Source organism: Lynx canadensis, chromosome B3 (assembly GCF_007474595.2).
Source record: "Lynx canadensis isolate LIC74 chromosome B3, mLynCan4.pri.v2, whole genome shotgun sequence".
Classification (NCBI taxonomy): domain Eukaryota; kingdom Metazoa; phylum Chordata; class Mammalia; order Carnivora; family Felidae; genus Lynx; species Lynx canadensis.
In genome coordinates, this window is record NC_044308.2 from 36,293,115 (window position 1) to 36,309,893 (window position 16,779).

Sequence of the window (16,779 nt, forward strand, 5' to 3'; positions counted from 1 at the left end):
AGGAGCCGAAACTCAACAACAGAATGCATGAAACATACACAAAAAAACACTTCCTGAAGTCCCCAGGACCTGGACAGGGTATGAGCACTTTTTAATATAGTAATACTCTCAGGTGCAGGTCACATAACAAGCTTTTAAAAAACACAAAAGACAGAAACTTAGCCAAAATGACAAAATGGAGGAATTCTCCCCCAAAAGAAAATTCAAGAAGAAATCACAGCCAGAGAATTGCTCAAAACATATAAACAATATATCTGAAAAAGAATTTAGAGTAACAGTCATAAGACTAACAGCTGGGCTTGAAAAAGCATAGAAGGCACCAGAGAATCCTTGCTATAGACATCAAAGACCTAAGAACTAGTCCTGATGAATTAAGAAATGTTGTAACTGAGATGCAAAATAAACTAGACACAGTGACAGCAAGGGTGGAAGAAGAAGGGGAAAGAATAGGTGAAATAGAAGTGATAAAATCATGGAAAATGATGAAGCTGAAAACAAGAGGGAAAGGAAATTACTAGATCATGAGAGGAGAATTGGAGAACTAAGTGAATCCATGAAACGAAACAATATCCGTATCATAGGAGTTCCAGAAGAAGAGCTAGAGGAAGGGGAAGAGGGTTTATTTGAACAAATTATAGCTGAGAACTTTCCTAATATGTGGATGGAAATAGGCATTCAAGTCCAAGAGGTACAGAGAACTCCCTTCAAAATAAAAATGAAACAAAAACAAAAACAAAAACCCCACAACATATCATAGTGAAACTGGCAAAATACAAAGATAAAGAGAATTCTGAAAGCAGCTAGGGACAAACAGTCCTTAACGTACAAGGGTAGACACATAAGGGTAGTAGGAGACCTGTCCACTGAAACTTGGCAGGCCACAAGGAAATGGTAGGAAATAATCAATGTGCTGAATAGGAAAAACATGCATCCAAGAATCCTTTATCCAGCAAGGCTGTCATTCAGAATAGAAGGAGAGATAAAGGCTTTCCCAAACAAAAACTAAGGGAGTTCATGACCGCTAAGCCAGCCACGCAAGAGATCCAAAGGGGGACTCTGTGAGTGGAAAGCAGCAAAGACTACAAAGGACCAGAGACATCACCACAAACACAAAACTTACAGGTAACACAATGGCACTAAATCCATATCTTTCAATAATCATTCTGAATGTAAATGGACTAAATGCCCCAATCAAAAGACACAGGGTATCAGAATGGATAAAAAAACAAGATCTGTCAATATGCTGCCTACAAGAGATTAATTTTAGACCTGAGAACAACTGCAGATTGAAAGTGAGGGGATGGGGAACCATCTCATGCTAATGGATGTCAAAGAAAGCCAGAGCAGCCATACTTACATCAGACAAACTAGATTTCAAAACAAAGACTGTAACAAGAGATGAAGAAGGGCATTATATCATAATTAAGGGGTCTATCCATCAAGAGCTAACAATTATAAGTATTTATGCCCCCAACTTAAAACACCCAAATATATAAATCAATTGATCACAAACATAAGCAAACTTAGTGATAATAATACTATAATTGTAGGTGACTTTAACACTCCACTTACGTCAATGGACAGATCACCTAGGCAGAAAATCAATAAGGAAAACAACGGCTCTGAATGACACATTGGACCAGATGGACTTAACAGATATATTCAGAACTTTTCATCCTAAAGCAGCAGAATACACATTCTCAAGTGCACATGGAACATTCTCCAAAAAAAATCACATACTGGGTCACAAAACAGCCCTCAACAAGTACAAAAAGATTGAGATCATAACTATGCATATTTTCAGATCACAACACTAGGAAACTTGAAATCAGCAACAAGAAAAAAAAATTGAAAGCCCCCAAATACTTGAAGGTTAAGAACATCTTCTTAAAGAATGAATGGGTTAATCAGGAAATTAAAGAAGAAATTTAAAAATACATGGAAGCAAATGAAAATTAAAACATGACAGTCCAAACCCTTTAGGATGCAACAAAGGCATCCTAAGAGGAAATACATTGTAATTCAGGCCTATCTCAAGAAGCAAGAAAGGTCCCAAATACACAACCCAACTGTACACCTAAAGGAGCTAGAAAAGCAGCAGCAAATAAAGCCCAAAGCCAGCAGAAGAAGGAAAATAATAAAGATTAGAGCAGAGATACACAAATAGATTAAAAAAAAAAACAGATCAATGAATCTAAGAGCTCATTTTCTGAAAGAATAAACAAAACTGATAACCCCCTAACCAGACTTCTCAAAAAGAAAAGAGAAACCAAATAGATAAAACCATGAATGAGAGAGGAGAGATCACAACCAACACCACAGAAATACAAACAATTATTAGAGAATACTATGACAAATTATATGCCAACTGGACAATCTGGAAGAGATGGACAAATTCCTAGATACTCACACATTACCAAACCTCAAACGGAAAGAAATAGAAAATTTGAATGGACACATAACTAGCAAAGAAATTGAATCAGTTATCAAAAATCTCCTAATAAATAAGAGTCCTGGGCCAGATGGCTTCCCAGGGGAATCCTATCAGACATTTAAAGCAGAGTTAATACCTATTCTGCTCAAACTATTCCAAAACATTGAAATGCAAGGAAAGCTACCAGACTCATTCTATGAAGCCAGCATTACCTTGATTCCAAAACCAGGCAAAGACCTCTCTAAAAAGAAGAATTACTGGCTAATATCCCTGATGAACATGGATGTAAAAACTTCTCAACAAGATACTAGCAAATCTAATCCAACAGTACTTTAAAAGAGTTATTCACCATGACCAAGTGGGATTCATTACCGGGCTGCAGGGCTGGTTCAATATTCACAAATCAATCATGATACATCACATTAATAGAAGAAAGGATAAGAACCATATGATCCTGTCAACAGATACAGAAAACGCGTTTGACAAAATACAGCATCCTTTCTTAAAAAAAAACCCTCAAGGGGCGCCTGGGTGGCGCAGTCGGTTAAGCGTCCGACTTCAGCCAGGTCACGATCTCGCGGTCCGTGAGTTCGAGCCCCGCGTCGGGCTCTGGGCTGATGGCTCGGAGCCTGGAGCCTGTTTCCGATTCTGTGTCTCCCTCTCTCTGCCCCTCCCCCGTTCATGCTCTGTCTCTCTCTGTCCCAAAAATAAATTAAAAAAAGTTGAAAAAAAAAAAACCCTCAAGAAAGTTGGAATAGAAGGAAAATACTTTAACATCATAAAAGCCATTTATGAAAGACTCACCGCTAATATCATCCTCAATGGGGAAAAACTGAGAGCTTTACCCTTGAGATCAGGAACACGACAGGGATGTCCACTCTCACCACTGTTGTTTAATATAGTATTAGAAGTCCTAGCCTCAGCAATCAGACAACAAAATGAAATAAAAGGCACCCAAATTGGCAAATAAATCAAACTTTCACCTTTTGCAGAAGACATGATACTCTACATGGAAAACCCAAAAGACTCGACAAAAAAACTGCTAGAGCTAATACGCAAATTCAGCAAAGTCACAGGATATAAAATCAATGTACAGAAATCAGTTGCATTTTTATACACCAATAATGAAGCAACAGAAAGAGATATCAAGGAATTGATCCCATTTATGATTGCACCAAAAACCTAGCATAAAACACCTAGGAATAAACCTAACCAAAGAGGTAAAAGATCTGTATGCTGAAACTTATAGAAAGCTTATGAAAGAAACTGAAGAAGACACAAAGAAATTGAGAAACATTCCAAGCTCATGGATTGGAAGAACATTGTTAATAATGTCAATATTACCCAAAGCAATCTACCTAATGCAATCCCTATCAAAATAGCACCAGCATTCTTTACAGAGCTCAAGAAAACAATCCTAACATTTGTATGCAACCACAAAAGACCCTGAATAGCCAAAGTAATGTTGAAAAAGAAAACCAAAGCTGGAGGCATCACAATCCCACACTTTAACCTATATTACAAAGGTGTAATCACCAAGACAGTATGGTATTGGCACAAAAAACAGGCACATAGCTCAACAGTATAGAACAGAGAACTCAGAAATGGACCCACAAATATATGGCCAACTAATCTTTGACAAAGCAGGAAAAAGTATCCAATGGAAACAGTCTCTTTAGCAAATGGTGCTGCGAAAACTGGACAGCAACATGCAAAAGAATGAAACTGAACCACTTTCTTACACCATACATAAAAATAAATTCAAAATGGATGAGAGACCTAAATGTGAGACAGGAAACCATCAAAATCCTACAGGAGAAAACAGGCAGCAATCTCCTTGACCTCAGTCACAGCAACTTCTTACTTGACATGTCCCCAGAGGCAAGGGAAATAAAAGCAAAACTGAACTATTGGGACCTCAACAAGACAAAAAGCTTCTGCACGGTGAAGGAAAGAATCAACAAAACTGAAGGCAACCAACAGAATGGGAGAAGGTATTTGCAAATGACGTATCAGATAAACAGTTAGTATCTAAAATCTATAAAGAACTTACCAAACTCAACACCCAAAAAACATAATCCAGTGAAGAAATGGGCGGAGGATATGATAGACACTTTTCCAAAGAAGACATCCAGATGGCAAACAGACACATGAAAAGACGCTCAACATCACTCATCATCAGGGAGATACAAATCAAAACCACAATGAGACACCACCTCAGAATGCCTAAAATTAACAACACAGGAAACACATGTTGGTGAGGATGTGGAGAAATGGGAATGCTCTTGCACTGTTGGTAGGAATGCAAACTGGTACAGCCACTCTGGAAAACAGTATAGAGGTTCCTCAAAAAATTAAAACTAGAACTACCCTATGACCCAGCAATTGCACTACTAGATATTTAGCCAAAGGATACAAAAATGCTGATTTGAAGGGGCACATACACCCCAATATTTATAGTAGCCCTATCAACAATAGCCAAATTATGGAACGAGCCCAAATGTCCATCAACTGATGAATGCAGTAAGAAAATGTGGTATATGTATATATACAATGGAATACTACTTGGTTATGAAAAAGAATGAAATCTTGCCATTTGCAACAACATGGATGGAACTGGAAGGTATTATGCTAAGTGAAATAAGTCACTCAGAGAAAGACAGGTATCATATGATTTCACTTATATGTGGAATCTGAGAAAGTTAACAGATGAACATAGGGGAAGGGAAGGAAAAATAAGATAAAAACAGAGAGGGAGGCAAACCATAAGAGACTCTTAAATACAGAGAATGAACTGAGGGTTGATAGGGGAATGGGGGTGGATTAAATGGGGAATGGGCATTAAGGAGGGCACTTTTCGTGATGAGCACTGCATGTCATATGTAAGAGATGAATCACAGGGTTCTACTCCTGAAGCCAAGACTATACTGTATGTTAACTAATTTGAGAACAATAAAATAAAATAAAATAAAATAATAATAAATTTTTTTTTAAAAAAAGGAAAAACATGTCACTCTGAATCTTGGGCAAAGACTCAATAGTTTCTAAGCTGAATTAAAAAGGAAAACTAGGGGCGCCTGGGTGGCTCAGTCGGTTGGGCATCCGACTTTGGCTCAGGTCGTGATCTCATGGTTCATGGGTTCGAGCCCTGCATCTGGCTCTGTGCTGACAGCTCAGAGCCTGGAGCCTCCTTAGAATTCTGTGTCTCCCTCTCTCTCTGCCCCTCCCCCACTCAAGCTCTGTCTCTGTGTCTCTCAAAAGTAAATAAACATTAAAAAAATTAAAAAAAAAAAAAAGGAAAACTAGGGGCGCCTAGGTGGCTCAGTCAGATAAGTGTCTGACTTCGGCTCAGGTCACGATCTCACAGTTCATGGGTTCGAGCCCTACATTGGGCTCTGTGCTGACAGCTCAGAGCCTGGAGCCTGCTTCAGATGTGTGTCTCCCTCTCTCTCTGCCCCTCCCCTGCTCATGCTCTCTCTCTCTCAAAAATAAATAAATATTAAAAAAAATTGTTTTAAGGAAAACTAAACCACTCCCACCTCCTTTGGTTAAAAAAAAAAAAGGAGGGGGAATATAATTTTTAAAAAATATACATGTAATTCACAGGCACCTGGGTGGCTTAGTCGGTTGGGAATCTGATTCTTGATTTCAGCTCAGGTCATGATCTCACCTTGTGGGTTCAAGCCTCATGTCAGGCTCTGTGCTGACAGTGTGGAGCCTGCTTGGGATTCTCTCCTTCTCCCTCTCTCTCTGCCCCTCCTGTGTTCTCTCTCTCTCTCTCTCAAAATAAATAAAAATATACATGTAATTCAAATTTGAGAACTTTTATACTTTAAAGGATAAAAAAAATACAGGGCTCTAATAAAAATAGGTAATTTTAATATTTCTTTGGGGAGTTTCTTACTTAATGCTACAATTTAAAATTCTGGAAGAATACTGGTAAAATGTAGGTCTTTTAAAAAACTTTACTTTTTGGGGCGCCTGGGTGGCGTAGTCGGTTAAGCGTCCGACTTCAGCCAGGTCATGATCTCGCGGTCCGTGGGTTCGAGCCCCGCGTCGGGCTCTGGGCTGATGGCTCAGAGCCTGGAGCCTGTTTCCGATTCTGTGTCTCCCTCTCTCTCTGCCCCTCCCCCGTTCATGCTCTGTCTCTGTCCCAAAAATAAATAAAAAACGTTGAAAAAAAAATTAAAAAAAAAAAAACTTTACTTTTTAAAAAAGTATTTTGTTTATGTGCTTCATTTGTGTGGTGATTGTATTGCTATCACAGAATACAAAACTCAAAAGTAAATAAGGCATATCCAAACCTATGCACAATTTGGATTTCTGCATTTAAGCTAATGTACCTAAACTTTTTGAGAAATGTACTGAAAAACATAAATATAATGTGAATATGCAATTTCACTTACAATGTGCTACAAACAAAATATCTGGTGTCTTAAAAATTAGTTATAATATTATAAAATCATAATGACCAACAGAATTTTTCCATTAAAATGTTTTATGTATAGATTTTAAGTGTTACAATTCACTGATAATGTTTAACATGAATTGTATTTTATTTTGACATTAACTTGATTATATTTCCTGACATTCTTAATTATGGATGTATAAGCTAACATTTAAATTAATAATATGTATTTCTCTAAAGACTTAGAAGAAAAACATTGAGGTTTGGCATCAAACTGCCTGTAAGTTAAAAGGAATGTTGCTAATAAAGTAATGTGCATTGGTTAACTGCCTATAAAAATAAAAACTTAAAGGAGAATTTTAGACAAACTCTCAAAATATTGAATTTATTTACATTCTATCTCAATTATTTAGGTAGAGTATTATGAATCACTAGTCAGATAAAATTCGATCTAAATTTAGATGTCTGATGGTCTATTAAGACTCCTCTCTCGGGGCGCCTGGGTGGCGCAGTCGGTTAAGCGTCCGACTTCAGCCAGGTCACGATCTCGCGGTCCGTGAGTTCGAGCCCCGCGTCAGGCTCTGGGCTGATGGCTCAGAGCCTGGAGCCTGGAGCCTGTTTCCGATTCTGTGTCTCCCTCTCTCTCTGCCCCTCCCCCGTTCATGCTCTGTCTCTCTCTGTCCCAAAAATAAATAAACATTGAAAAAAAAAATTTAAAAAAAAAAAATTAAAAAAAAAAAAGACTCCTCTCTCCTTTCTAATATCTAGTACTTTCTTTATACACAAACTAGGAAATAATATAAAGAAAAGCATTGCAAACATACTTCCAACATATTTTGACCAAAATTAAAAATAAAATCAGGTTATCACATAATTCCCATGTATGCTCTACTTAGGTATTCTTGCTTATTTGTAAAACACATGGTCTCTTCCACTAAGTCCCAAATAAAATGTTTTAAAACAACGTATCTGGACTTCTACTTCCAAAAAGATAGCATGCACTTTTCCTCTATTCTTCCCACTAAGTAGAGTTAAAAACCCTGGATACCATATACAAAACAAGTAATCTGAAAGGCAGAGAGAAGACAGACTAACTAGGAACTTCAAGACCTACGGAATGACACAGCAGTGAGTTCCCTGGGTTTTCTTTTTGCCACACACACCTCAGACTAGAGACTGGAGAAGCTGGCAACTGAGAAACACCAATGGATGCAGACAAAAAATTTTCCGAGAAAAGACTGCTCTCTATAGCCAAAGGACAAGTAAAATGGTAGCCTAGCAAGACAGAAAGCTTTTAGGCAATAACCATCCTATTCCAGCCAAACACCATAGAAAACCTTATAGCCCTATGGCCAGTAGCAAAGGCTGAGTGGAGAACCCAGACTTTTACCCTCATCAGGCAGGCTTCAGTAAGGTGCTCCAACCTCTCTGCCTTTATCTCATATAAGTGCTGCTACCAGGTATGAATTAATACCTTCTCTTCCGGTAGAGAAGGCTGAGGAGCAGCTGGGACTTTCATCTTCACCATGTGGTAACAAGGCAACATTCATTTAAATCTATAAATCAGTTAAATCTCTAATTCAGTCAATCTATAACAGAAGATATAAATAAGATCTAGAGTCTTACAACATAATACCAAAAATATCCAGGTTTTAATCAAAAGACACTGGTCACAACAAGAACCAAGAAAATCTCCATTTGAATGAGCAAAGGCAGCAAAAGAAGCCAGCACGAAGATGACACAGATGTTAGAATCATCTGACAGGGATTTAAAAGCAGCTATCATAAAAATGCTTCAACAAGCCATCATGCACATGCTTGACACAAATGAATAATAGAAAGTCTCAGCAAAGAACAAGAAAATCTCAGCAAAGAAACAGAATATATAAAGAAGAACCAAACTGAAAGGTTTTTTTTTTTTGTTTTTTTTTTAAATTTTTTTTTTCAACGTTTATTTATTTTTGGGACAGAGAGAGACAGAGCATGAACGGGGGAGGGGCAGAGAGACAGGGAGACACAGAATCGGAAACAGGCTCCAGGCTCTGAGCCATCAGCCCAGAGCCTGACGCGGGGCTCGAACTCCCGGACCGCGAGATCGTGACCTGGCTGAAGTCGGACGCTTAACCGACTGCGCCACCCAGGCGCCCCCCAAACTGAAAGTTTTGAACTGAACAACACAAAGACTAAAATGAAAAAAACCTTCATGGATAGGCTCACAACAGAATGGAGGGGACAGAGGAAAGAATCAGTGAACTGGAAGACAGAACAATGGGAAATACCTAATGTGAAAAATAGAAAATGGACTGGAAAAAAAAAAAAAGAACAGAGCCTCAGAGACTTGTGAGACTGTAACAAAAAGGCCTAACATTCATGTCATCTAAGTCTTGGAACATTCAAGTCATCCAAGAAGAAAGAGGTTGAGTCTGAAAAAGTAATCAAAGACATGCTAATAATAACTGGAAAAACTCCAAGTTTGGCAAAAGACATGAACTTATAGATTCAAAAAGCTAAGTGAACTTCAAACAAAATAAACCAAAAGAAATCCATGCTAAGACATATGGTCAAACTTCTGAAAACTAAAGACAAAGAAAAAAAAAAGAAATAACACCTTATCTATAGTGGAAAAACAATTTGAATGACAACTGGAATTCTTATGAGAAACCATGGAGATCAGCAATATTTGTCAAGAGTGGAAAAAAAAAAAAAAAAAAAACAACCCAAAACTGTCAACCTGGAATTCTCTATCAAGGGAAAATATCCCTCAGGAATGAAAGAATGATCAATACCTCTCAGATGAAGGACAATTGAAAGAAGTTGCTGTCCAAAGACCTACCCTAAAAGAATGGCTAAATGAGGTTTGTTCAATAGAAAGAAACTGATAAAAGAAGGAATCTTGGAACACTGAGAAGGGAGAAAGAACAAAAGGAAGAGCAAAAGCATGAGTAAAAGCCTGAGTAAATGCAACAGTTTCTTTCTCGAGTTTTCCAAATTACATTTGACAGCTGAAGCAAAATTTGCAATACTCTAATATGGTTCTCAGTGTATGTAGAGGAAATATTTAACGCAATTAGGTAATTATACTGCAAATGGGAGAGGTAAAGGACATAAAGGGAGGTAAGGTTTTGTTTAAAAAATTTTTTTTAACATTCATTTACTTTTGAGAGACAGAGCACAAATGGGGGAGGGGCAAAGAGAGAATGAGACACAGAATCCGAAGCAGTCTCCAGGCTCTGAGTTGTCAGCACAGAGCCCAACGTGAGCTCGAACTCACAAACCATGAGATCAGACCTGAGCTGAAGTTGCATGCTTAACTGAGCCACCCAGGTGCCCCAGGGAGGTAAGGTTTTGACATTTCATTCAAACTGGTAAAATGTTGATACCAATAGACTGTGATAAGTTATATATGCATAACGTAATACATAGGTTATACAAAGAAATACACTCAAAAACACCTTAAGTCAGACGGAATTCTAAAAAAAAAATCTGTATCTCTCAATATAAGATGGGTGCTATCTGACCATGTAATATACAACTTATGTTTTAAAAAACAAAGGCTTTTTTTTTAATTTTAGGGAGAGAGGGAGAGAGAAAGACCATACGAATGGGGGAGAGGAGCAGAAGGGGAGAGGAGTAGTGTTGGAGAGGAAAAGTGGTGGGGGGATAGAGAAAGGAAGAGAGAATCTTGAACAGGTGGCATGCTCAGGACAGAGCCCGCTGCAGGGCTCTATCCTACGACCCAGGGATCATGACCTGAATCAAACTCAAGAGTTGGAAGCTCAACTGACTGAGCCACCGAGGTGCCCCTAAAAAACGAAGGCTTTAAAGCCCAAAAATACTGTTAATTTTTAAATGTGTGGTTTGGTATAAGAATACATACCTGATAAGGTAGTAGTAAAATGTTCCTTATAATTGGGGGAAACTCAGTAAACTTTTTAACTTTCATACAAAGACAAAGAAGTTAAAGTTCAATGGAATACCTCTGGTCCTTGTGCTTTAAGGACTCATATGTTTTTACTTTGCCCATGGCCTGTAACCTCAATAGGGAAACTGGTGATCACACTCAAAATTTAACTAAGAATCATGGATGCCCATTTTTTTAAAGGTTCAAATATAACTAGGATTTTTATTACCACAAGAATGAAAAACGGAATGGTTTTATTGATAAGGAACTCATGTATATAAAGCTTACTATAGGCCCAAGCAAGGAATCATGTATAGGTGGACCAGACTCTGGTTGAATGTCCTTAACTTTGGAGAACAATTTCTTTCTATTTTCCATCCATGTCATTAAGTGGGCTCACAAATAGACTTCCCTTATTCTACAGAAGTGCTGCAAATAAGAATTAATATCTGAAATATTTCATCACATAAGAACTGCCAGCTAACACACCAACACCTTCAAATTAAAATGAACTTAAATCACAAAGATGAAGTACTTCCAGCTCAAATCAAAGTTCTAATAATTGTGCTTCATTAGTGGGGTACACTCAAAGAATGGTCACAAAGAGAAACATTCTATCTTGTTATTCATCCAGCAGTTTTCCTATAATTTGTTAATTCACATTAAAATTTTTGCTGACAGGTAAAATGAACAATTATGTTCCCATGAATTAAGTGTTCCAGTTAAAGAAATATCACTTTAGGGTTGGGGGTGGAGGAAATAGAGAGAGAGTCTGGTAAAAGGGTACAAACTTGCAGTTATAAAATGAGTAAGGCCTGAGGATCTAATGTATAACATATATACACTTGATCTTAGCCAAAAGGCCGAGAAGCGATAATGTATAACATATATAACATGGGGACTATGGTTGATATATACACAAAAAGGTAATTATGTGAGGTGATGCACTAATTAACTCAATAGTGGGAATCCTTTCACAGTATAGACATATATCAAATCATCACATGGTATACTTTAAATATATTAGTTTTCTCGGTTACACCTCAATAAGGCTGGGGGAGAAAAAAGAACTGTAACTTTGGGCTTTGCACTTCTTGGTATTTATGTTCTTGGTTACTGTCTTCCCATAATGAATATGGGCTTGCCCAATGTGACTATCTTGGCCTATAGAGACATTAGTGAGTCTAACACAGCTTAAGCTTGATAAGAACTTACATACTGGGGTCCTGTAAAACTCCCTTTTAGAAGCAAGCTGCCGTGGTAGAAAGACATTTGGGCTAGACTACTGAAAGATAAGAAATCATGTAGAGAAAGACCTTGGAAGAGAAGAAGCCATGTTGGATGTTCTCATCCCACTTGAGCTTCCAGGTGAATACAGCTGAATGACTGACCTTAACTCCACCTTATGAGGCAGAACTGTCCTGCTGAGCCCAGTCAACCCATAGAATCATGAGAAATAATGTATTTTGGGGGGTGTTACTTTATTCTGCAACACATAACCAAAAAAGTGTCATATATTTATGTACACACACACATTTTTAAGTAATCCCTACACCCAACATGGGGCTTGAACTCACAACCCTGACATCAAGAGTTACATATTCTTGGGGCACCTGGGTGGCTCAGTCAGTTGAGTGTCTGACTCGGCTCAGGTCATGATCTCGCAGTCTGTGAGTTTGAGCCCCACATTGGGCTCTGTGCTGACAGCTCAGAGCCTGGAGCCTGCTTCAGATTCTGTCTCTCTCTCTCTCTGCCCCTCCCCCACTCATGCTCTTTCTCTGTTAAAATAAATAAATGTTAAAAAAAATTTTTTTTTGAAGAGTCACATATTCTACCAACTGAGCCAGCCAGGCACCCCAAATTACATTTTTTAAAAGGGATACAAATTTAATTCAGGTAAAAGGTTAAAAATCAGAAAGTTATCCCAGGAGTAATGTTAAATTTTAATTGGAACCAAAACAAACTGATGACTTTGAAATATATCTCTTCTAGTTCTGTTCAATAAAATGATGTAAATAACAATATCACCCCATGATGTAAGTCCGATATGTATCCCAGGTACTTTAGTCTCTAATACTATGTCCTATGTCTCCTCAGAAGGATGGTCGATCCCACTGAAAGAAGGGAAGATAAAAAGTGGTCTTGGGACAACCAGCTAATAAGAGAAAACAAGAAGTCTTTAAAAACACATGAGATCCTACCAAAACAACACAAAAAACAGCTCAAAAGAACAGAAAGACAGGAATTTTTTCTGATAAAACATCGAAGGACAGCCTAATGCAACTACTGTTATGCCTCCCCTCTGGACATTCCATATTAGATAACATGCTCCTCATAAACATTAATGAGGTATGTCACAACATTGCATGTACAGGTTTGAGAGACCCTCCCAGAGCCATAGCCTTGGGCCTTGAAACAGTGTAAAGTGAACTTGCAGCACCAGAACCAAGTGAATTTGATCTTTTGATTGTACTTGAAATAAATAAAAGGAATCTGCTTTTCTTTTGAATTTATTTGCCAATACATTTCAACAATTATTATTGCTGTTTGCTGCTTTACTACTTCCTTTGCCTTCTGTGGTCTATTAGGACAAAGGCTTTCCTAGGGACAAAGATAGATGCCAAAAAACTTATATATTTAGCCTTCTTTAAACACCAATCTAGAGAAGCAAGTTAAGAGGTTTTCTGATCCTAGCTTGAAACAATCCTATATCATTAACTCTACTTTTGCTGATCGATCCAAAGAGATAACCAGGGGAAAAAAAACAATTTAATTATAAGATATAAAAAAGACCCTGCATGGCTCAATTGGTTAGGAGTCTGACTCTTGATTTTGGCTCAGGTCATGTGATCAAGGCTTGCGTGGGGCTCCCCGCTGATAGCTGGGAGACTGCTTGGGATTCTTTCTTCTTTTCTCTCTCCCCCTCCCCTGCTCACATGTGTGAGCACACATGACCACTCTCTCTCTCAAAATAAATAAACTTAAAAAAAAAAAAAAAGAAAAAGCGCCCAAAAGCTAGTATTTCACATTCTTGTGTTTATAGCTTCAGGCTTATGAATATTTGGTGACTTAAAATTATAAAAGGCAAATCGTATAATTTATTTTAATAATATTTAAATATATAACTATAGATACTTTCGAAGTTATAATTTTCTTTTAAAGCAACTCTCATTAAGAAGTAAAGCAAGTTATACACCACCAACACATTAAAGGGGTATGATTTTTAAATTTGGTAATATTTAAAACTAAAACTATGGAAAAATCAGATACAAGAAAATTAATTGAGTGCATATAAATTTAAGTATATGGTACAAAGGTGATGCATGCACCATCAGGAGGTGTATGCATGTGGAAGAATCCAAGCCTCACTCATGTCAAACTGAACTTGGATTAAATTGGTACTAGCTAAACTTGGGTTGGGCACATTAGAAAGGTATGGACAGTTAAAAGAAGTACTGAGGTTTTCAAAAAAATGTAATTACTTAATAAAATACCTATGATACTTGTGTAAGATGACCTCAAAACTGTCTTAGTATTCTTGAAAAAAAAAAGGCAAAACTGTACTTTTCATTATAAAAACCTATGTGCCTTTTCTTTGGCCTGACAGCATTTTTTATATGACTCTCACCCACAAATGTTGGAATAGTGGCCATATAAAATAAAAAATACAAATTGGATTTAAACCAAACACAAGGATAAGCCTGGTTTCTTTTGGTGTACTTACTCCAAAAAATAAACAGAATTAAAATTACCAAGAGAAAGAGAATGAGAGAGACAGAGAAAGTAGCCATGTAAATGTTGCTCTACATATCCCTTAATCCAATCCTGTGGAAAAGAAGTCAATTACATTTTCCAAGATATCCTCTGTGATCTGTATATATTTTCCTTATGTCTTGTGTCATCTGTATCTTCAACACAATACCACTCCTTTTTCTTTTCATTTCCTGCGAGCTTTACGAAAGCTTAGGGAAGAGGGCACACATACAAAAAAGAACAAGCCATGAAATGATGCAGTTAAGCAGGAGACTGCACTGAGTTAAGGATCCAGCAATCGCAGAGTGTGGTGTGTGACAATATTAATGTCACTTCAATTAAAGTCTCCATACATGTCAGTCAGTTGCGACTTACTGATCTATGGCTACCAAAATGCAGTAACTAATGTTAGTAATAATGACCATCAGACATCACGAAAAGATATCATCATCTTCAGTGTATTGTTCCTTTATGGCAAAGAACATTTTTACAAAAGATCTTTGTTTAAAATAGCTAACAATCATAAATACTAGTACTTAAAGGGATGATTTTGGTATATGGCACTTTATCCAGAACTTTTCTCACCAGTATTCACGATTTAGGCTGTGTTGTATTTTCACTTCTTAAATCTAATTTTTTACTAAGACCTTTTAACAATTCTGAAATAGAGTTCTTCATAACTGGCATGCTCCTTAGTACTTTTTTCACACCTACCTGTTAAACTTTATTTATTTACTTGGGTAGGTCAACCCCAACGTTAATAAAAGTTACAATGAACTACAGTTAAACTAGATGGATGAGCCTCACAGTTATATCTGGAATATCAGACATGCACTTAAATATTTCAAGGTGTCCTCGTCAACATAGTAGTCTTAGCACGTCTGATCTTGATCTTACTAGTTTTCAGCTATTGGGGAGGGGCAGGAACAAGTCGTAAGTTAGAATTCTGCTCAACGGAGGTTTTGAATCCTGTGCACTGGAGGATCCACTGTTGGGGGGCATAGGGGGACACAGAGTGTCCTAGACAGCCACCACAATCCACCTGCTCTCCGTGTTTCACCACAGGGGTCAAACTTTTTCTGTAAAGGGCCCGAAGTAAACATTTTAGGCTTTGCACGCCATCCCGTCTCTGTGGCAACTACTTAACTCTGCTGTTAAACAATGCGGTAAAGCAGCCATGGACAATTAATAAAGGAATGCGCATGGCTGTGTTCCAATAAAACTTTATTTATCAACAATGCCACTGGAATTTCATAGTCTTCCACAAGTCAGGAGCGAGTATATCTCATATTCACCTTTAAAAACGTAAAAGCCATTCTTGGCCAGCCAACCTTACAAAAACAGGCCCCCTTGGCCCCACGGGCAGCAGTTTGCAGACCCCTGCTTTCTCTCACACGCAGCGACTCTGGCCAAGGGGAACGAGGTTAATGTCAAGGAACGTGTCCGCCAAGGGTGAGGAGGTCACACCCGCCAGCCCAGTGTGCCCAGCCCGGCGCATCCCGGGTGACGCCTGGGACCCGCTGCATCGCTACCGGCGGTGCGCAGGTCGCGGCGGAGGAAGGCGCGAGTAGGAGAGGGATACACCTCCACAACGGAGGCCAGGACCCCGGGCAGTGAGGTGTGGGAAGAGTACAGGACCGGGTCTCCGGCGGACCCCGGAGCAGGGAGCTTCCCCCAGGACTGTCCCCTGGGTCGCTGCCGCCGCAGGTCGGTCACTCACTCGGAAAGGCAGGCACGGATGAAAGCCATAGCAACAGCACAACTAGGACTAAGGACTTCATGGGCACCGTCCGCAGCACTCCGCCATGCGACGGGAACGTCCTGGGCCACCAGGCCGGGTACCTCAGGGCCGAAAAGAGAGGGTGTCAGCCGCGACAGTCCCTCCTCAGGGCCGTGGGCGCCCTGCAACGGCTGTCCCCAGCGCGCAGGCGCAGCGAGGACTTGGGGGGAGGGGAACGCGAGTGGCCGAGGCCCGCCCCTTCCTGGACCAGCGCGCAGGAGACTGGGCCACAACGTTCTGCCCCGCCCCGGTGCGCATGCTCGCTTTGGCTTCCAAGCTCCGTGGCGGGCGCCGGCTCCGAATGTCTTGACGCCCGGGCGACTTCTGGAGCTATGAGGCCTGGGATGTGGCAGAGCTCGGCCGGCCGGTGGAAGCTGGGCGTGTGGCGGTGCCTGGAGGGAGCTATGTGATGGAAGACATGGACAAGTAGCCTGGCAGTCGCAGCCGCGTGGAAGTGCTGTAGTGGGGGAAGCACTAGGCACTGTGGGCACAGAGGAGCCCCC

The 16,779-nt window shown here is 39.3% G+C and overlaps 1 protein-coding gene across 1 annotated transcript in view; it reads right to left on the reverse strand.

The window, feature by feature from the left end:
- The window catches only part of SPESP1 (sperm equatorial segment protein 1), a 34,549-nt gene extending 18,148 nt beyond the window's left edge, over positions 1 to 16,401 (reverse strand). The window contains exon 1 of the mRNA XM_030317835.1: positions 16,217 to 16,401. Coding sequence (XP_030173695.1) covers positions 16,217 to 16,277 — 61 coding nt within the window. The 5' untranslated portion in view covers positions 16,278 to 16,401. The remainder of the gene's footprint in view (positions 1 to 16,216) is intronic.
- Positions 16,402 to 16,779: the final 378 nt, after the last annotated feature.